This window comes from Macaca nemestrina, chromosome 16, assembly GCF_043159975.1.
Source record: "Macaca nemestrina isolate mMacNem1 chromosome 16, mMacNem.hap1, whole genome shotgun sequence".
NCBI classification, from domain to species: domain Eukaryota; kingdom Metazoa; phylum Chordata; class Mammalia; order Primates; family Cercopithecidae; genus Macaca; species Macaca nemestrina.
This window is the reverse complement of record NC_092140.1, coordinates 93,750,130-93,773,324: the sequence shown is the minus strand read 5'-3', so window position 1 is coordinate 93,773,324 and position 23,195 is coordinate 93,750,130. Positions and strand designations below refer to the sequence as shown.

At 34.0% G+C, this 23,195-nt stretch overlaps 1 protein-coding gene across 5 annotated transcripts in view; it reads left to right on the top strand.

The window, feature by feature from the left end:
* Positions 1-23,195, top strand: part of LOC139359138 (PDS5 cohesin associated factor B) — a 189,756-nt gene that overhangs the window by 94,625 nt on the left and 71,936 nt on the right. For all 5 annotated transcript variants that reach the window (XM_071081479.1, XM_071081480.1, XM_071081481.1 and 2 more), the window contains exons 11-18: positions 1,592-1,737; positions 4,861-5,012; positions 6,228-6,341; positions 11,948-12,029; positions 14,584-14,632; positions 17,473-17,612; positions 19,068-19,183; positions 21,393-21,498. In XM_071081479.1, the coding sequence (XP_070937580.1) occupies positions 1,592-1,737; positions 4,861-5,012; positions 6,228-6,341; positions 11,948-12,029; positions 14,584-14,632; positions 17,473-17,612; positions 19,068-19,183; positions 21,393-21,498 (905 nt within the window). The remainder of the gene's footprint in view (positions 1-1,591; positions 1,738-4,860; positions 5,013-6,227; positions 6,342-11,947; positions 12,030-14,583; positions 14,633-17,472; positions 17,613-19,067; positions 19,184-21,392; positions 21,499-23,195) is intronic.

Here is a 23,195-nt window from a genome sequence, read left to right as displayed (position 1 = left end):
TTTTCTGATTTCTTTTTCTGTAGGTTAGTTTTGCCTGTTTTTGAGTTTCATATATGTTGAATCATACAGTGTGTACTATTCTTTTTGAGGGTGGGGAATGGAGAGAGAGATCTGTCTGCTTTCATATAACATGTTTTTGAAATTTATCCTGTATCGTTTATTCCTTATTGTTATTATTCTGTTGTATGAATATACCATAATTTGTTTCCTCCTTCTTTTGATGGTTATCTGGGTTGTTTCTGATTTGGGGCTGTTAATAGTGATTACTGTGAATAGCGTTATACAAGGATTTCTGTGGGCTTATGTGTTTATTTCTTTTTGCAAACAGTAATGAAATTGCTGGTCATAGTGTAGATACATGTTTAACTTTATAAGAGACAGTGAAAACAGTTCTCCGTATTAGTTATGCTGTTTTACATTTGTCCCAGCAATGAATGAGAGTTCCAGTCATTTAGCATCCTTGACAACATTTTATGTTTTCAGTCTTTTTGTTTTTAGCCATTCTTATAGGTTCTTAAACTATTTTAAATGTTTTCAGTGTTCTTTCTGTAAATAAGCTTATTTATTGTTTTCTTTCCCGTTTGGGTTTCGTCCTTTTCCTTTGTCCTGTGACATTTACTTGTTGTCCATCTGCCAAAATTTTGTTGACACATCTCTTGCTGTGATCTCTTGTTGTGATCTCTTCTCTTGTTATTTGTCCCCTTTAAAAAACTTTTGTTTTTTTTGTTTTTTTGTTTTTTGAGACAGAGTCTCGCCCTGTCACCCAGGCCTGGAGTACAGTGGCACAATCTCAGCTCACAGCAACCTCCATCTCCTGGATTCAGGTGATTCTCCTGCCTCAGCCTCCCGAGTAGCTGGGACTACAGCTGTGTGCCACCACGCCTGGCTAATTTTTTGTATTTTTAGTAGAGATGGTGTTTCACCATGTTGACCAGACTGGTCTCCTGGCGTCAGGTGATCCACCCACCTCATCCTCCCAAAGTGCTGGGATTACAGGCGTGAGCTACCACGCCCTACCTTTTAATTTTTTTTTTTTTGGTTTGTTTTTTTTGAGACAGAGCTTCGCTCTTGTTGCCCAGGCTGGCGTGCAATGGTGCGATCTCAACTCACCGCAGCCTCTCCCTTCCAGGTTCAAGTGATTCTCCTGCCTCACCCTCCCAAGTAGCTGGGATCACAGGCATACGCCACCATGCCCAGATAATTTTGTATTTTTAGTAGAGATGGGGTTTCTCCATGTTGGTCAGGCTGGTCTCGAACTCCTGACCTCAAGTGATCTGCCTGCCTCAGCCTCCCAAAGTGCTGGGATTACAGGCGTGAGCCACTGCGCCCAGTCAGGTTAGTGAATTCTTAAGTACCCAATCTACCAAATGGAGAGGAGGCTCTTACTACTCAATTGGATGTCACTACTGTTTTTTGACTGAAGAACTAATTTTCCTTCTTTATTCCTTCCCTTCCTTTCTGGGCTCTTAATTTTCTTGAAACTTCTACTTAGGTATTGTTTTGCTAAGGCTTATTTTCAAGGGTATCATGCAGTGTTTTAAAAACATTTGAGTTATTAAAGTTTCCATTGTAATAAAATGTTATCTTTCAGAGTATCTTAAAGTGAGGTCACATGACCCTGAGGAAGCTATTAGACATGATGTTATTGTGTCAATAGTTACAGCTGCTAAAAAGGATATTCTTCTGGTCAATGATCACTTACTTAATTTTGTGAGAGAGAGAACATTAGACAAACGAGTAAGTACAAATAAATAATTACTAAGTTTTCATTTTTAATACTTGAAGTTTAACAGTATTTGAAAATATATTTAAATATATATTTCAATATAATTAGCCTTTTTTAGGGAGTGGAGGCATTTTAATATTTAAAATTATCTGAATGTAGTTTTACTTTTTGTTATATTAAAATGTATCAGTTTTTCTTCATCAAAGATATTTATTCTAATCCTAAAAATAAGACAGCTCTTAATGGTAGTCAGATGTTTAGCCTGTATACCAGTGTTAATGATAAGGGACTTTTGTAAAGGCCTGAGATACAACTTCTTTTATGTTGTTGACTCTTCTTTTTCTTTCTTCTTTCAGGGCTATTGTTGTTATATGGGTATGAATTGGTAGTTGTCTAGCTGGTTGCATTATAATTAACATGGAATAGAGAATGAAAGATGTTTTCAACTTACAAAAGCTAAACCCGCTAGAGTGCCATGCTTCTAGCCTATTTTCTGTGACCTCAAGCCAACTTTTTTGAATGAGTACCCACTAGCTCCACTCATTAATCAGTGAACTTGAGAGGACTGTATCTTGTTATGTTTGTGTTTCATATTGCATGGAATATATTAGGCACTCAGGAAATACTTTAATGGATGTTCGTTCCCTCCTGATTGGCCATAATAGTATCTAAGCCTCATTTAGGCATAAGAGTAATTTTGGTGAAGGATGAGACTTTTTGACTTAAGTACTAATTAGCAGACAAAGTGGGAGGCCTGCCTATTGGTTGTTGGAATAGCTTTGACTAGGTAAATTCTTTAAAACATTGTAGGCCGGGCGCGGTGGCTCACGTCTGTAACCTTAGCACTTTGGGAGGCTGAGGCGGGCGGATCATGAGGTCAGGAGATTGAGACCATCCTGGCTAACTAGGTGAAATCCCGTCTCTACTAAAAATACAAAAAATTTGCCAGGTGTGGTGGCGGGCGCCTGTAGTCCCAGCTACTTGGGAGGCTGAGGCAGAATGGCATGAATCTGGGAGGCGGAGCTTCCAGTGAGCTGAGATTGTGTCACTCCAGTCTGGGCGACAGCAAAACGAGACTCTTTCTCAAAAAAAAAAAAAAAAAAAAAAAATTGTAACAGGTTGATCGTGCCATCTCCCTTGTTTAATACTGTCCTTGATAATGCTGGTTGTGCGTGGAGGATAAATGGGCAAGAAGCACATGGTTTTCCTTTCAAATCTATAGGTATCCAGAACAATTTATTTTAACTGATAAATTTAGACTTTATTGAATATTTCATTGTGGTATTAATTAGTGAAAAGGGCCAAAAGACATGGAGGGAAGGGATATTTGCATTGTTCATAGCCTTCTAAATGACTTTTTTTCCAGCTAGACTTAGAATTTGAGCTGTTTTTGTGTATTGTTGGAATCATAATGTATATTTTTGATCATCATGTTATGTTCATTGTATGGTTGCTTGATTCATTCATATAAAAATTGAGCACTGAAAAATAATTGACTATATATATGTTCTTGGTAATATTAGAATATGATGTATCTTTAAATTCTCTTCAAAGAAGAGGGAATTAAGAGTTAGAGATAACATAGGGAGTTAGAGATACAAAGTTTTTATAAACAAATTGAAATCGTATTTATTTTTTTGAGACAGAGTCTCCTTTTGTCACCCAGGCTGGAGTGCAGTGGTACCATCACAGCTCATTGTAGCCTTGATCTGGGCTCCAACAGTCCTCCCACCTCAGCCTCCTGAGTAGGTGGGACTACAGGCGTGTGCCACAATGCCTGGCCAATTTTTTTTTTTTTTTTTTGACTTAAAGACAGGGTCTCATTATGTTGCCTAGGCTGGTCTCGAATTCCTGGTCTCAGGCCATCCTCCCACCTTGGCCTCCCAAAGTGTTAGGATTACAGGCATGAGCCACCATGACTGGCCTGAAATCTTTTTAAGATTTGTAGAAGTTTTTTATTTCAGTATGTAGTTGGTGGATGAATGAGACAATAAATATTCTTAATATACTGTAATTAAGTGAAAGAAAAACCAAGGGAATAATTTGTTGCTATGAACGACAGACTATAGTGAAGGAAAAAGGACCATAAAGGAAAAAATTAATAATCTCTGCAGATTCATGATGTTTTCAACATTACCAGCTTCCTTTTGATTACAGTGCTGTGTTTATGTAAAATTAAAGAATGAACTTATTCTAAGATAATGAATGTCAGATGCACTGTAACAAATACACACTTGTTTAAGAAAAAGTTGAATACATTTCCCTTATACTTCAACTCAGTCCCAGATATACAGAATGGACTACTGATAAGTATTTTTACATTCAGCATTTGATAAAGCCAATATCATATGCCTTTAATACATCTTAATTACTATTATTTGTAATAGTGTAAGTATGCTCAATATAGACCCTAATTAAGAAAAAAATTGTGAGGGATGGGTCACAGTTTATCTATTTAATTCTGTCTTTGTGTTTTAATGTTTACTTTCTTGAGCTGGCTGCAGTGGCTCATTCCTGTAATCCCAGCATTTTAGGAAGCTGAGGTGGGAAGTTTGCTTGAGGCCAGGATTTCGAGACTAGCCTGGGCAACATAGTGAGACCCTGTTTCTACAAAAAACAAAAATAAAAAATTAGCTAGGTGCGGCATTGTATGCCTGTAGTCCCAGCTACTTGGGAGGCTTAGGTGGGAGGATTGCTTGAGCCCAGTTGTTCGAGGCTTTGGTGAGCTGTGATTGCACCACTTCTCTCCAACCTGGGCAACAGAGACCCTGTCTCTAAAAATGCATGAACAAAAATTTTGGTAGCTTGTTTTTCCTCACCAATTTTAAGTCACAATATGTAGAGTGTGATTAGCTTTTGTTTTGCGGCATAGATGATAGGTTTAAGACATTAAAGCGTTAAAGTTCTTTACACATGTTGATTTTTCTCCCATACTTTACATAGTAGAAATATTTATGTGATAGTTGTGTGCTTTTTTTTTTTATAAATATAGTAATTATAAATTGATATTTAGTATCTGAGACTTGAAAAAAATCTGTAAAGGGAAGGAAAACACAAAACTAGGCAACTAGACTTTCCTTAGTTTATATAATGGAAGACTTTTTACATTATAAATAAAACTTTTTTTTTTTAAGTGGAGAGTACGCAAAGAAGCCATGATGGGACTTGCCCAGATTTATAAGAAATATGCTTTACAATCAGCAGCTGGAAAAGATGCCGCAAAACAGATAGCATGGATCAAAGACAAATTGCTACATATATATTATCAAAATAGTATTGATGATCGGTAAGTTAAGGACACTATAAATATTTGGTGACTTTGAATGTTATATAACTTGATTTATTGGTTTATGCAAAGTATTTTCTATATGACCTTACACTTTTCCCTCAGTTTTTAGTATAAGGTAATGGTAGTGAGTGACTGGGCTCATTCCCACCCAAGCCATAAATGAAGCAGTAATGTACATATAACTTTAGGGATGGGTACAGGTTTTATGTTCCATATTCTGATACAAATACATATCATATTTGAATACCATATTCAAATACAGATATTACTATATTTGAACAGTAATATCTAAAAATAGGTTTGTGTATAGTTATAATTTTAGTTCATAGGTAATTGTGTTACAAGGATCTTCATTAATTTTTTTCAAATAAAACTTTAAAAACCTGTTGGATTTTGCACATTTAAAAACAATTTCTACTGAAGACTAAAAAATAGTTTATAAATTTATATAAAAAACATGTTATCTGAATATAATCTTAATATTTTTTCCATTCCAGGCTCAGATTAGATCTTGTATGGACTGCAGTCATTTATTAGTTAATAGAGCTCTAAATCCTACTTATAGTCTGAAATGATTTGATAGATTAGTGGAAACCAAATGATTTTGCCTGTAGCAGATCAGAATGAGAAAATTAAGAAGCAGGTCATAGTAAAATTTTAAGAGGCGTAGATACTAAAAACTGGATTATCTATGAAACTTTATAGTTGTTTTTATAAAATTGAAGTTTTTGTACTTTTTGAGGGTATGGCATCAGTGCACAAAGAATTACATTATGATTTTGTAGGACTTTTTTTTAGTACTTTTAGCCAGGTCTGTTTTCATGATGATGCCTATGAAAATGCAAAAGAATCTTAAGAGTTTCTTTAGTTTTGACTTAGAAATTTAGAACTTGGAAATTTGAAAGGACCTGTCATATTTTAAAACTCTGCATTATACAGATAAAGAAAAAATCCCTGATATATAATGTGCCCAACATCCTGGAGCTGGTAGTTGTCTTAGCTGGGTGTAGGGCTGTTTTCAGCACATACAGCTAAATCCTGTTTTGGTCCCCTTCTGTCTACAGTTAGAAGGTTTTGATTTGGAAATCTCATTTCCACTCAGAGCAGCAGGAACTTCTTTAATATATGTTCTTTACATAGTTTTGGAATTTTATATATAACTTTAGAACATTACAAAAAAATCATTGCAATGCCTTCTCTGCTTTTTTGTAGGTTACTTGTTGAACGGATCTTTGCTCAATACATGGTTCCTCACAATTTAGAAACTACAGAACGGATGAAATGCTTATATTACTTGTATGCCACACTGGATTTAAATGCTGTGAAGTATGTTTCATATATCAAACTCTGTTCTTTTCATCTTTTGCAATATATTGGATTTTATCAAAAAGAAACTACAAACACCTGTATTTTAAATTGTAATCTATGTAGTGTAAACATTATTTAAAGGGTTATGTCATAATATAATACTTCGCTATTTTTTCAGAAAGTACCACTTTAAACATGAGATTAAGCCATAAGCAATTGAAAGATAGAGCTGATTGACATGAAATCTTTTAGGATGAGTTTTCTATTCATATTGTTGGTGTCTCAAGAAATGTTGATGTACCTATTCTTTTTTGTTTGTTTTCCTTAAGACATTAAGAAACATTCATGTTATGAAGATACTACCTTTTTATTCTCACTTGGTGTACTGATTTGCGTTACGGTGTAGAGCAGTAGGCTGCAAATTTTGTGCTGCATAGCCTGAGCAGCACCATGTTATAGTTTGACATAAGAGTAAGCACAAATATATATATTTTTTGTAGTTAAGAAAATACTTTTGGGTGTTTAGGTAAGATGGCATTGGGATGTTAGACATGGAAAAGGCATTGTTAGTCTAATCGAATCATACTAAGGGTTAGGAAATTGAGGTCTTAGAGATTTGCTTCAGGTTTTAGGAAATGTAGATCCTTAGTATTCCAGCAAATGTGGTTTACAAGTATTGGGGATTAAATGTTGAGAAATTGGAGAGATCTAAGGGACTGTATGTAATTTTCGTTTATACCACGGTTTAATGAGACTTTGACTTCATTTTTTCCATGGAAATAATTTTATTTTCTGTTTATGTTTTATACAGAAATACTGAGGAAAAGGTTGTAGAGGGGAGAAATACACCTTTTTTTTCCCCCTACCTGCTGTATTTCAGGCACTGGAATTTGTATTATGTATTACTGCTTTTGTGCTACTGTGGAAAAGTAGGTTGCAAAGAGATCTGATTGCCCACAAAGCTTAAAATATTTACTGTCCAGCCTTTTACAGAAAAAGCTTGGCAACCCTGGCTTAAGGGATATTTTTCCTGTTTTACATATGATGAAATGAATCACACAGATGTTGCATTCCACACAATCACACGAAGAGTAAGAGGGAGTCAGAATTTGCACTCAATCCTACTTAGTTCCAAAGCTTATTTTTCCACTACACATACTAAGATACATTATTCTCATATTTAATTTTATTTCTTGTAAACTTTTCTGTGGAATTGGAATATATCCTAAAATTGTTGGTTTGTCATAGCCTAATTGGTGGCTCTTTTTCTCATGGCAAAATCAATTGATGGCCTCTTAAATTGGATGAAATATGGTATTTATATCATATTCAAAACAACCTATTGGAAATCATACTAAATATAGACTTCTCTACTCAACCCCCAACTATCATTCAAGACTAAAAATGAAATGTCACTTTTAAGCAAAAATGAAGAATTTGCCAGTCCTACTTGAAAAAAATTATTAAAGAATAGCCTTGTTTTGGTAAGAAAGGAAATTAAATCTATAAAGAAGTAATAAGATTCAAGAATTTGAAACATTTCTATAGGTATAAATAATAAAGGACTGTAAAAACAGTAATAATACAGTTTTATTTGCAAGGGGTGGGAGTGTGGATTAAAAAGTAGGTAGCATGTAGGCCAGTATTTAGCCTGTACCATACACCACTGCAGTACTATGTGAGATTTCCTGAGTGTCCCTGCAATCCTCCGTCCTATGGCCCTACCATGCCTGGGCAAGGCTGGAATGTCTCCAGGACCTTCTTCCACTGCCCATGGTTCTGACTGGTTGATGCCTGATGCCTTTGTGAAAAATTTTGACTGCAGGTGGGTCCTGTCAGATAACAGCATGTAAGGTGATAGGTAAGTAATGAGTATGAAGGTGTTCCAAGGTTCTTTTATCATATTAGTGAGGGCAGACATGTTGACTAAGTATGTCATAAGTGGGCATTTAACAGTTGCCTCTGAAAGCAGTTAAAATGTATAGCTTCCAAACACAGAGGAACAAAAAATAATTAATGAAAACTTTAATACCAGAAACAAGATAGAAAACAAGAAAAATAACAGTAAATATACAAAGTATAAATAGTTGTTATAAAACTAAGCATGTCACATATCACTCGTCACTTAAATAAGTATATTTGATTGAATTCAAAAGTGAAACAGTGCTATTCACAAGCGATACTTTGAAAAATAATGCCATTGAAAAGTTGAAAGTAAATTCCAATCTGGACCAGTACTCAAAAGGAAAGGCTTTGATTCTGCAAAAATGGTTGGTGAATGAATGGGTATTTATCTGTTTTAAGATAAAACATTTACGGTACATATATATCATTTTTTAGATGATTTTCACTTTAACCAACTTTTTGTGATTAGTTGACCAACTGTTATACTTACCAGTATTTTAGTACTTTATCTGTGGTTGTTTTCTCCAAAATCCATTACCTTTTTTATTATGTAATAATAATAAATCACATATATATGTTATGAAGCATAGTAATAAAATAAAAATACCTATGAATCTATTACTCAACTTGTAAACTTTTCTCCCATTCATCTTCCTCCCAGAGGTAACCTCTACCCTTGTTGCCTTTAAAAAAAATTTTTAACATGTATGTATATGTGTGTGTATATATGTGTATCGCTCAGTAATATATTTTTGCTTGTTTTTGAACTTTATGAAAGTGAAACAACTGTGTATATAGTGTTTTGTGTCTTTTTTCTATTCTATTTCCAAGATTCATTCATAATATTATACATAGCTGTATCTCATTCATTTCACTGTGCTATAAAATTGCACTGTCATTAATCCATAATTTTATTCCATTATTTTGATATCAGAAATTTGAGTCATTGCAGAAAATGGATGTCTGTATTCCATTTTTATTTATTTATTTATTTTTACTATTTCAAATAGTGCCACTGTAAATACTTTTCAATTTGATATACACATGCAAGAGTTTCTGTAAGGTATGAATATGAGTTATTCTCAAATTTAGCTACTTATTCAAATCACCCTGGGAGGTTTAAACAATTGAAAACTAAGTCCCTCCTTCATAAATAGTTACTTAATTTGTCTGGAGTGTAATCTGAGCATTTTGATTTTTAGAAAAGCCTTTCAGGAGATTTTAATGGGCCACCAAGGTTCATAATTGCTAGTATATAGCTGGGAGTGGAGTTTCTGACTATGTGCCTTTTCATCATTGTAAACTAGTATCAAATTGTTTTCCTACATGATTATACTAGTTTATACTCCTATCAGTGGTTTATGGATTTCTGCATCCTCCTGTATATTATCAGACATTTAAATTTTTCCTAATCTTTTGAGTATCAAATTTTCTTATCTTTAATTTTCCTGAATACAGATAATACTGATCTTTTATAGTTTTATGGTCCGTTAATGTTCTGATTTCACCACACACCTCACTACTCTGTATTACAACACCTGTTCCTCTTTATTCATTTAAATTACATTCTAGCCCTGAAGTCATTTGAATATATGACTTCAACTTAGTTTGAAAGGGACTTAAAAATAGCTGCTTGTCAGGCATGTTCCTAGTGAGAACTTGTTTGGTTAGGATTCCTCTTATTTGTTGAAAGAGCCGTATATTTTATTCTCTGACTACTTTTCTTTGGGGAAGACAAAGTATTTCTTAGATTTCAGACTTTTTATGTGAATCAGTTTTTGAATAAGCTCCTAAGTAAATGAAATATCTTGATTATTGAAAAAGAGAACAGTGTGTACTTCCACCTCTCACAAGTTCCCCAGCACTCCTGTTAGCGACAGTAGTAGAAGATGGTATCGGGGTCTTCGTTGTGATCTTCTCTTTTATTAAACGAGTTTGCGTCTAGATAGTTTTGTACTTCTAAGTTCCATGGGTGATTTGTCAGTTGGGAGGTAAAGGTTGGAGGACAGGTCCTCTTCAACATTTGGACAGGCCACTGACTGAAGCCTGATGGTAGCTGTCTTTATCTTTGAGTTGCTGCAAACTTGTGGTTTGGTAACAAGGAGAACTGTGGGAACTAATTGTATATTTAAAATGTCAGGTAACAAATATAAGAATATCCAGGCTGTAACTGGAGTTTTTACATTTACTTAGCAACAGAACTGCAATTCAGACTATTATTAAATAGAGATTTTTCTTCCTGTTGTAATATTGCTTCTCCTAGTATAACTTTTTTCCCTTTTTTAGACAATTATTTAGAAAGGCAATAAATAGGCACAGATTGCCTTGCTAATTAATACAATTTTATTAAAATGCTTGAAATGACAGTTCCTATAAACATGTTATAATACAAGTTCTTAGAGATGGTCACTTTCGGTTTTAAGCTATAACCATAATAGTTTATAATGGGCTTTAAAATAGCTTGACATTTTATCTTTAATGAGTAACTGTAACAGGTAATTTCCCTTTTATTTTAAGTGAAAGCAAGCTTCAAAATCTAGACCTTTCAGAAGTTAGAATGATTAAGTGTATAGGAAAGAGAGAATACATTGACCTTGGAGTTCAGAAGTAATTTTACAAATGACTACTACATTTCTTTGAAAATTATTTTAAGCATATAACTCTTGTTAGATTTTTAGTCCTCTGGAGTATGAACATTTTGCTTTCAATGTTTATATTCTTAAACTGTGCTTATGAAAATTTATAGAACTTAGTAACTTGAAATTAGTAAAGTATAGCTATTTAAAATATAACTTCTAAGATGAAAATGTCCTCATGTTGCTTTGCCAGTACCATGTTGATGTGACTACTATAAAGGAATTCAAGTGTCCCAAATTTGAACTGGTTTATCACCTTTAAAAAATCAAAAGGCATTTTTCAAACATATTGTTAAAGGGGAGAATTAAAATATGAAACAGTGTTCTTTGTCTATTACAAGAAAAAGAGTTTTTTTATATGCATCTGTGTTACTGCTTTTTGGCAGTGTTTCATATGTATGGTAATAGAGGTTAATAGAAGTGTAGAATAATTGAAAACAAACTGATGAAAAGTATTCCTTGTTTTGGGAGATTTCCTTAAAAATTTTTAATTCTGTGCTTCTAATCTGTAATCAAGTATTTCATTAACATTAATTATTCTCTCTATATTAATACAATATTGTTGTTTATATATTTTCTTTTGTACCTGTATAATTTTTTTTTAGATTTAAATTTCTGCCTGAGAACAATACAACTATTAAGAGAACATCAGAGTTTTTGACATATAAAAAGAATATTCACTTATAAATAATTCCAGACTGTTTAAAATTTAATTAAGATTTGTCTTAAGAAAAAGTATCCCCATTCTCTTATAACTAATTCTTCTTTTTATGTCTTTGATTCCATTTCATCCTGCCTGCTACAACACCTTATGATGTCAGTTATTCCTTTATTTCTCAAGTTTGTAATTTATCTGCTTAATTCCTACCCTAATTCGACCACTGATTATTTCTTTTGATCCTGCTGTGTTATATTTGATTCCATTATTTCCCTCTACACATTATCAGTTGCTTAGTCCTGTGAATTTCATCTCATCTCTGTCATCTCCTTTTATAATTTGAACCTTAAATTATATAGTTGTAATATTCTAGAAAGATTTTTATTCTGTTTTGTTATTTAAATGTGTATGTTTGTGTTTTTCAGAGCATTGAATGAAATGTGGAAATGTCAAAATCTGCTCCGACATCAAGTAAAGGATTTGCTTGACTTGATTAAGCAACCCAAAGTAAGAATTTTTTCTTCAGTGTTTTTTAAAACACATGTATTTTAATTACTATTTACCATTGCTGCTACAATTCTGTTTGCACAAGTTCTGACTGTAGAAGTTAGGATTCCTTGCTTAGAAAACTCTTAATTTTTAAGAAACTTATTAGATAGAAAGTGATAAGTGTTTACATCTGCAAAAGGTAATACCCAACATAAAACAGAGTGTGGGTCTCTGTACTCAAAATTAAAGTTTTTTGGTAGCTTTAAAATAAAGATGTAAACAATAACTCAGCATTATTGAAAGCATAGAAAATAGAAGGAAATTACACTTTGTGTTGCCACTGTAAGATGTTCCCTACTTTTTTGTATACGCTTGTGGTTTTAGAAAGTTTCAATAATTATGTAATTATAGTTAGGTATCTTGATATTTTTACTTAATATTTATGGAGATTTTAATGGTACTACCTAGTATTTATAATTTAATGGTCGTATTCATCCATTGGGTGTATCATATTTTATCTTTTATCAATCATTTAGAATGATTCTAGGGTTTTTTTTTTAATTGAAATGCTGTATATAGACATGTAAAAGGCATAATTCATCTAAAAAGCAGTGTGCCTGGTCCTTTTAAATTGCCTTCAGAGAAAGCAAGAATATTCTTTTTTTCTTTTTCAGTTTAGAGTGCTCTTTCTCAGTCTCTCTTCCACACATACACTTCACAGGATAGAGGTCAGTGGAGCAGTGTTGTTTTCATCTAAGGGGTGAAAATTTTCACCTTTTCCCTAGGCATAAATTCACCAGTTGCTCTACAAATAAAAAAAACTCACACCATTTGTTTGAGTGGTTTATAGTGACCCTCTCACTATTTTTTTAAACCTTCAGATCACTAGTAATAAGACATTTTGTACCACTTTTTTGCCTAATTGAAGCTTACATTTGAGTAATATTTTTGTTATAGACAAACAGTGATCTCTTTGTGTTTTATTGAACATAACCTTTTTTCTGTGATTATTGAGTATATTGAACCTGTTAAAATATGTTTTCCCTTAAAATAAATGACTTAAAACTAATTTAGTGATTTTGCTGTTTCCTTTCTCTTAAACCCTGTTAAATTAGTATGTTTTAGCCAATAAGCATGTTTCAGTTAGTGTCATAATGGGGTAAGTTAGTATGTTTTCGTTAATAATCTCTGGATAAAGTGCCTCTCTCTGCTACTTGGAGCTCTGTGTATTTACCTCTTTATGGCCAAAGATGCAAGAGTGTTAATTAAAAATATAAGGTGTTCTTACTTACATGTATAAAAAATTATTTGTGTTTGGGTATTATTGAAATCGTAGTAGCATCCAGGTAGTATATTAGGTGTATAAATCATATGTTGAACAGCATGATGTGTGAGATTGTAATCAAATATAACTTTGTTTTTGATTATCATTGTTCCTCTAAAATTTATGTATTTAGATGGAGCGTCTTCATTTTGCCTGTTGTTAAAAATTGGGAGGGTCTTAGACTTTCCTGCTGAGTCATACATGAAATCACTAAATACAGTCTCAATTCAACTGGAATGTTTAGTTCTCTTCTACAGTGTGGAATTTTCTTTTTGCTTGTTTTAAAATAATTATCCAGTTATCCACATTAAAGATGGAGTTCTCATTCATGTGTGGTGGATTTGAAAAAGTAACAGAATGGAGGAGGATAGCCCACCACCGCTTCATTCCCCCCAAATAAAACAGTGGCAACAGAAATCTTACATGTTTCTAGACAGCTGTTTGATGCTTTAAATTCCAAATATTTGGGAATTATTTCTTGAACTTTATTATGCTTTAACTCTCAGTTGCTCTTAGCAAGCTCATTCTCAATAGGTATGGTCTGTTTGTATATATATTTGATTTTATTGCTTTCAGTTCAGTGTTTATTTAGCTCAGTACTTTAAATAAACTTGCTCAATGACTTTTTGTTTCTGTTTTTTAAAATAACACTCTTCTGATGCAGTGAATAATTAGCACTCTAAGAGATGTCTTTTATACATGTGACTTTACATGCCGTAGTACATGAATGTATTACATACAGTATAATGTAGTGAATTAATTCACTGAAATAACACTTCCCTGATGCAACCCATAACTAACACTCTTAGAAACAACTTTTTGACATGTCAGTCACATCTTAATTGTCTTTAGTGTCTTCCCCATAAGCTTCATGACTATGCCTTACAGCTCTCAGGTCTAAACATTGTAGGAGTTTTCCCTGTTCTTTCAGCTCTAAAAACAACAGCAGCAACAACAAAAACTCCCAAAATACCTACCTGTTCCAACATGTAGTGCAGCTGTCTGATTTCTGTTTGGAGGCTAACACAACAGGGTGAGATAAGACGTAATGAAAGTGGAGAAAGAGTTTACTTTTACCTCCTGTCCAGTTTATCTAGAGTTTAATAAAAATGATAAAGAAGGTGACAGTAGTGGTAAGAGCACGGGTCTGCAGCATTTAGTGGGTTATGCTTGTCTAATTTTTTGCAGAGTGTGATGAAGTTTTTTGTCAGGGAATTTTAATTTTGCATTTTTTTGTGTGATTTACAGACAGATGCCAGTGTCAAGGCCATATTTTCGAAAGTGATGGTTATTACAAGTAAGTTATTTTAAAATCTGTATAAAATGTAATTTTAATTGAAATATTTTTATAATTTAAAGTGTTTCATGCAGTTTTGTTCTAGGCTATGATAATATAGGAATTTTAAATTTTCTTTAGTTTCTTATGTGAGCTAGAGCTGGAGAAAGAATTGAGTACATAAATTTATTTTTAAGAGTTTATTTAAATCATCATGTAAAAACTTATAAAAACTGAATCTGTTTGGTATTGCTTGTTCTAATGTGACTAACTGAAGCTAATTCACTCCAAGCCTAAATATAAAGGACATACCTAATAACTACATACATAACAGCTTATTTGAAAAAATATTAATTTGCTTTTTTGCTTTAGGTGATGTTAAGTAAAATGATATTTCATTTAACAGTAAATACAAAAGGATTATGTGGAACATCTCCTTTGTTCAGTGTAAAAGTAGGGAAAAGTCACTGTTTTTGTGGGTCATTTGCTTTTCCTCCCACCTCAGAGGTCACTGTGTTTAGCAGATGGACAGAGGGATAATCAGAAACACCTGGAGGAATGCTTCTACTGAGCTTCCACTTGGTGATAATGAAGATATCTTAAGATGAATCTGAGATGCCAAATATTCCAAGATGTGTATGAAAGTAAAGTTAAGACACTGAAGATAATAGTAAACCTAACTCACTGGGTTTTGGATTAAGTAATGGGAGTATTAGAATGAGTAGAACTTTAAGACCAAAATCTCTTTCTGTCCTGGGAAAACTACTTTCCAGTCACCCGGATAACTTGCTAAAGCAAGTTGTTTTGTGCTATTCCTTAAAAAAAAAAAAATGTGATGTTTAAAGAGGAGATCTTGCTCTTTTGCCCAGGGATGAAGTGCAGTGGCACAATCATAACTCAAAGCTATCTTGACCTTCTAGGCTCAAGCCATCCTCCTGCCTCAGCCTCCTGAGTAGTTGGGACCCCGTGCATGTATTACCACACCCGGCTAATTTAAAAAATACATATTTTTAGACACTAGGTCTTCCTATGTTGCCCAGGCTAGTGCTGAACTGCTGGCCTGAAGTGCTGGGATTACAGGTGTGAGCCACGGTGCCTGGCCTATCACCTCTTTATAGTTTGGCTATGGATTCTGTCCCTAAAAGAGGTCATTCCCTAAGTTCTTTTTTTTTTTTCCTGTCAGTTTTCTTCCAGTGAGTTCAGTATTTCCCAGATTCTGTTTCAAGGAATGCTAGTATCCTGCAGGTGTTAACTTAGTATTGTGAGAAAAAGGGATTTCATTGTCGTATGTGTTTATAGAATGCTAAATTAAAGGAGTTTTCTTTCTCCCTTCTTTTCCCTCCCCCCCTTTTTTTCCTGAAATAATAGGCCTTATTGTAGCCTTTATTATGATGCCCATCCATTATGAAGGGGCTGTAAAATAACACTTTCCAAAATTATTTGAAAAAATACCTTTTCCTGAACACTGTTAAACTCCATTGAACTACTAGTGATCTTTGGAACACAGATTGCGAAGTGCTGAACTAGCAGTTTTCCAGCTTGCCCTCAGGTGCTTATTATGTAAACTTATAAAAACATTCCATTTATCTTCTATAAGTGGTCATGTTTATCTGTTGTACTAGAATGTGGTTCTCTTTCTTTGCAGACTTTTTTCTATTATAGAAACATGAAAAGGTCATACAGAAGTATTTAGGATTAATATATTAATAGATTCTTAACTACATTAAGTCATTTAAATATCTCACCAAGACATAAAATGGGATTTCAGAATTGTATGTGAACTTGAAGACTATGTTTACTATATTCATATTTTGGGATTCCTTCGAATTTCTACTACTCTTTTGATAGTCCAAAGTTCTGTTGTTGGGTTTTTGTTTTTTTTTTGTTTTGTTTTGTTTTTTTTGGGGGGCGGAGTCTTGCTCTGTCACCTAGGCTGGAGTGCAGTGGCGATATCTCAGCTCACTGCAACCCCCACCTCCCAGGTTCAAGCAGTTCTCTGCCTCAGCCTCCCAAGTAGCTGGGATTACAATCGCCTGCCACCACGCTGGGCTAATTTTTGTATTCTTTTAGTAGAGACGGGGTTTCACCATCTTGGCCAGGCTGGTCTTGAACTCCTGACCTTGTGATCCACCTGCCTCGGCCTCACAAAGTGCCGAAGTTCTGTTTTACAATTTCTGTTGTTGGAGATGCCATATTCTAGTCTGGCTCTCTATAACAGTTAAGAAGCCAGGAAAAAAAGATACCACAGTCAACATTTTACTAGCTTTCATAAGTATTTTGATACATAGACACATTAGCAGAATAGTATAAAAATCATTTTTGATTTTACAAAGATTCATTCTTTCCCATGCAGTAATGACTTACCCAGCAGTAACACCTGGAATAGTTTGCTCAGTATATGTCACTGCTAGATAGCAAGAATGTATATGTAAACTCTCTGGGTTGGTTTAACAATAAACAGGGAAATAGGAAAATAGTTCTTAAAGGTAAAACTTAGTGATTAATCTCTTAAATTATAAGAGAGCAGTGTGTGCAGCAAGCTCAAGGGGACATTAATAAAATTGGCATTATTCAGGTTGACATTTGATGCCTTTAAATATTACAAGGGATTACTTGGAAGTAGCCATTTTAGTCTTTCCTTGCGTATATGTCCCTTCACAATGATCCTGTTTTATATATCTAGAAAATATATTTTTATTTGTGAAAATTGACTATTGAAGGTGTTTCACAATTTAATTTCTTAAACTAATCTGAATTTGTAGGTAAGGATTTTAAAGCAATAAAAGAAATGAAAACATTGACCTATTATTATTTTAAGAATTAAAAAAATTGATTTTAATTGAACTTTAATTTATTTTAAGGAAATTTACCTGATCCTGGTAAGGCTCAGGATTTCATGAAGAAATTCACACAGGTGTTAGAAGATGATGAGAAAATAAGAAAGCAGTTAGAAGTACTTGTTAGTCCAACATGCTCCTGCAAGCAGGCTGAAGGTTGTGTGGTAAGGACAGTAAAGAGCTAATGTTTGAAAAAGCCCCCAAATCTTCTTTATTGTCTCTCTCTTTTATAAAAGTAATGTATATTCATCATATAATTTGAAAAATGTCACATAAATAACAATGCAGATAAACTGTAATTTCTCTATAGAGACAATTGCTGTTAATATTGTGGTGTATGTCCTTCTATAAAGTGAGATTATATTATACATACAGTTTTGTACATTTTACTTTTTCATTAATTAGTCTTTTCTAGTATTTAATAGCTCCATTGAATACATGTACTATAATTTATTGAGTAGTCCACTGTGTTACACGTTCACATTTTTTTCCTACTTTTTGGTTACTATGAAGAAGAATATAATTAATATTTTTACACAGTCTTGATTCTTTCTTTAGGATAAATTCTAAGAAGTACAATTGCATAGGCTGACAGCTCATTTTTAAAGCCTTTAATATGCTTTGGCAAATTGTTCTCCAGAACTGAATTAATTTTATGCTAATCACCAGTAATGACAGTGACCGTTTTCTCACACATAACAATATTGGTCAGTGTCATTGCTGGAAACAAAACCCAAGTGAAAACAAAAACACAATTATTTTGATAGTATTTATATTTGTTAGTCGCTATTCATCTGACCGTTTTTTCTCCTTGGGATTATTGGCCATTCATATTTATTTTGTAGGTTGTGTTTATAATATTTGCTATTTTTATAGAATGGTATTTGTCTTTATCTTATTGATTTGTGAGTTTGTCATAATGGCATTTGTTAAGTTGCAGATTATTTTCTGTCAGTTTTAGTTTACCCTTTTTGTTTATTATGTTCTTTGCATACCATAGTTTCTATCTTTATCTAAGTAAGTCAGTATTTACCTCATGGTGTTTGACTTTGCTATCTTGCTTATGAAATCCTATTCTGTTATAAGTGAATGAAAATATTTATTCTTGTCAGTGATTCTTAATCTGTTACCTATGTACCTTCTGAAATGCTTTTTAGAGAAAGATGATTCTTGACTTCACTCCAGATCAACTAAATGAGAATCTTCAGAGTTAAATTCAGGAATCTGTAGTTTTAACAAGCTCTTCTGATAATTTTACTTCCTCAAGTTTGTTCATCCAGTGACTCTTGGTTTTATTCATTTGTATTTTTATCCTTTTGGAATATTTTTGATGTAATATATGAGACAGGGGCCTTACTTTGTTTTTATTCCAAATGTCTATCCAATTATTTCAATACGGTGTATTGACTAGTCTACCTTTCTCTGATTACTTGAAATATTACCTTTTTCATATGCTAAATCCTTAATTCAGTCTTTTTTTCTGGACTTGTTCAGTTCTTATTGATTTGTTTATTCCAGCGTCAGTGTTACATGGTTTTAATTATTGTTGGTTCTTAATATTATAATATAATGATTTGTTTAAATGTACTTTTGTAATACTGAAAAAATCTGTATTACAGCGTGAAATAACTAAGAAGTTGGGCAACCCCAAACAGCCTACAAATCCTTTCCTGGAAATGATCAAGTTTCTCTTGGAGAGGATAGCACCTGTGCACATAGATACCGAATCTATCAGGTATTTGTATATAAAATACTACATTCTCATTGCTGTTCATTCATTCATGCATTCAGGAATCGGTCATTGTTGAGTGCCTGCTATATACAAGGCACCAAACTAGCTACACATCTGTGTGTATTGTGTACTCCTCTGTATATATCTGTATTTGTATATGCACGCACACACACACACACACACATATACACTCATCTGTACCTGTATATTTGTTGTTTTTCTTGTTATTTATCTTAATTTTAAGGATTGGTTCAAATTGTATGAGAAATTGTCAATCTAAGCCTAATTTTATCTGTTAACAGTATACCAGACACTCTTCTTTTTTGTTAACTTGCATAGTTTAGGTAATATAAATAAATTTTATTTATACCCTTGGGAAACTAGGTGAATCTGTTGCAAAGGAACAAATGATGCATTTTCACAGATAATTTGAGAACTGAAAATGTTGCTTTTTAAAACAGCCCTCATTTAAAGTTTCAGCTTTTGATACTACCTGTGACAAGTTGGAAACTTATTTCTTTTTCTCTCTGCATTCCGTTTTGTGAAATATGGGAAGAGATGTTTTTTTATTTTTAAACTTTCCCTAAAATGTTTTCCACAGTTGAAAAAATAAAGTACTTATACAATATATATAGGGCATACTGATTTACTAGTCATCAATAGTGTTCTTTGAGAGGTATATGTTATAATCTAAAATAAATAATACTAATGATTTTTTTCATCTTGTACTCAAACCCTTTTGGGGATGTTTTGTTGGGGAGGGCATTGGGCATAGCTTATGGTCATTGACCCCTTACAAATGGAGAGACCCTATTTTGGTTACTTGTCAGTCACTTTGGACTCCTCTTATATCAGTTTTCATTTGAAGAGGTAGTTCTGAGGTTTAAAAAGCAAGAAGTAGAAGACTCTGTATTTTTAAGAGGAAGACTCTGAATCAGACAAATTTATTAAGTAAATTTGGGCGTGGTGGCTCACATCTGTAATCTCAGCACTTTGGGAGGCCAAGGCGGGCAGATCACTTCAGGTCAGGAGTTTGAGACTAGCCTGACCAACATGGTGAAACCCTGTCTCTACTATAAATACAAAAATTAGCTAGGTTTGTTGGTGCACCTCTGTATTCCCAGCTACTTGGGAGGCTGAGGCAGGAGAATTGTTTGAATCCGAGAGGCGGAGGTTGCAGTGAGCCGAGATCACGCCACTGCACTCCAGCCTGGGTGACAAAGTGAAACTTCGTCTCATAAATAAATAAATAAGTGAAACTTTGTCTCAAAAATAAATAAAATAAAATAACATAAGCTTGTTTTTATTAGAAGAAAGTTTGAAAACATAATGTTTCCTTTTGATCTATTGTTGTTCCTTTTCTGATGTTCTAATGAGGTTTTATTGTATGTCGGTTACTTAGATATTCCTCACCTTTTAGGAGGAAGCCTAGATATATTTCTGACTCTGACAGCTGTGCCTGACACACAGTAATATTTGGTAAATGGTTTAGAAGGGCTTAATGTTTCCTTTATCCTTTTTTATTTCTGTGTATATTGTTCTACTTGCTGGACTAATAATCAGTTTTAGATAATTAAAAATAATTGTCATTTATGTGTTTGAGCTCAGACCTGCCATGAAAAATATAATAATAAAGATATTGATAGCATTAATAAAGAACAAATTGAATAACATTTTGACCTCATTTGAATGGGCAAGGGAAAAGAACTGTTTTTGAGGCCGGGCGCGGTGGCTCAAGCCTGTAATCCCAGCACTTTGGGAGGCCGAGATGGGCGGATCATGAGGTCAGGAGATCGAGACCATCCTGGCTAATATGGTGAAACCCCGTCTCTACTAAAAAATACAAAAAACTAGCCGGGCGAAGTGGCGGGTGCCTGTAGTCCCAGCTACTCGGGAGGCTGAGGCAGGAGAATGGCGTGAACCCGAGAGGAGGAGCTTGCAGTGAGCTGAGATCCGGCTACTGCACTCCAGCCTGGGTGACAGAGCGAGACTCCGTCTCAAAAAAAAAAAAAAAAGAACTGTTTTTGAAAAGAAGCATCTGAAAATATTTTATTATAGTTGTTTTGCAGTAGTGTTAAAAACCAGTTATATCAAATTTGTATTCGGTTCAGATATGTATATATGTATATGCACATATATGTAACACAGGATTATTTTTCTTAGACATTGCTAGGAACATTTGAAAAAATGACTTTTTTTGGTCGTATTTTAGTGCTCTTATTAAGCAAGTGAACAAATCAATAGATGGAACAGCAGATGATGAAGATGAGGGTGTTCCAACTGATCAAGCCATCAGAGCTGGTCTTGAACTGCTTAAGGTATCTATTTAAAATTAAGTGCCTAATTAGATATCTGTTTAACATGTACAGTTTATATTATTTGTTCTTGATGTTTTCTTAAGTTTATGTAATCTAAAGTAAAATTTTCTCAGTTGTTTTAGATGATTTAGAAATTGTATTTTTATTCTTACATGTGATCTGATTATTTTGGGGTTTAAATGCTATAATCTAGCCTAGTACTAATTACATTAAAATAGTGGAATATAATTCAAGGTGTCATTAGTGAGCAAAGAAGGTACAGCTCTACTGCAGAATGAGCCAAATTCTTGTAAAACTTTTTTTTGTTTCATTAAATATTCTGTCTTTTACTGATTGTAAAAATATTAGTTCATTATTGACAACTTAGAATATATAAAATTACAAAAAACATAGGTTCATCATACATAAACATTAGTTTCTTTTGTTTCCTTTTAATCTTCAACAAATGCATAGTTGGGATCATTGAGATCAAGCTGAATATACAATTTTGTATCCTTAACTATTTTCCCTTATTAAAAATAAGCATTTTTCTTGGTGTTTTTCAAGAGTTTTTTTTTTTAAGAGTGTCTAAAGCAGATCTGATTTTTGGCTGTCATTTAGTAGCTGTCATTTAGGTCTGCCTTTGACCACATTACTTGCTTCACTTCCTCATATGAAATCAAGATAATAATTAAGGCCGGGCGCGGTGGCTGACACCTGTAATCCCAGCACTTTGGGAGGCTGAGATGGGCAGATCACGAGGTCAGGAGATCGAGACCATCCTGGCTAACACGGTGAAAACCCGTCTTTACTAAAAATTACAAAAAATTAGCTGGGCGTGGTGGCGGGCGCCTGTAGTCCCAGCTACGTGGGAGGCTAAGGCAGGAGAATGGTGTGAACCCGGGAGGCAGAGCTTGCAGTGAGCCGAGATGGCGCCACTGCACTCCAGCCTGGGCGACAGAGCGAGACTCCATCTCAAAAAAAAAAGATAATGATTAAGTGCTTGTCTCACAAAGGACATTAAATCATGTACGTGAATTTCTTAGCACCATTCCTAGCTTGTGGTAAAAATAATAATAAACATTTTTGAAATGGTGATTAGTCCATTATTTGGGGTATCATACTATCCTACTGAGGTAGGAGGCAGGACTGGACTCCGGAGGTGGGGCTCAGACACAGGACCAAATTGAGGACTAGCTAAAACAAGGGCAAGACAGAATCAGCTTTCCACAAGACACGCCCACCAATGTGCCTTGTCAGTTTACCATTGCTGTGGCAATACCCGTATATAGAAATACTATAATAGTAATATAGAAATACTATATTAGAAATATAGACAGTATATATAGACAGTAAATATAGACAGTAGTCCCTTTCCTTGACAATGACCATGACCCAAAAGCTACTCCCTCTTCCCTAGGAATTTCTGCATAAACTGCCCCTTAGTCTGTATATAATTAAAAGTAGGTATAAATATTACTGTGAAACTGCCCTGAGTTGCAGCTTTCTGCACCCTACCTGTGGGGTAGTGCTGCTCTGCAGAAGCAGCCGTAGAGGTATATGTAACACCTCTGGAACTGTAACACTACTACTTCAATAAAGCTGTTTTCTTTTACCATGTCACTGAATTCTTTCCTTGGCAAAGCCAAAAACCCTTGCGGGCTAAGCCTCACTTTGGGACTCTCCTTTCTCTGTATCACTAGTCTTTTCCTATTGTT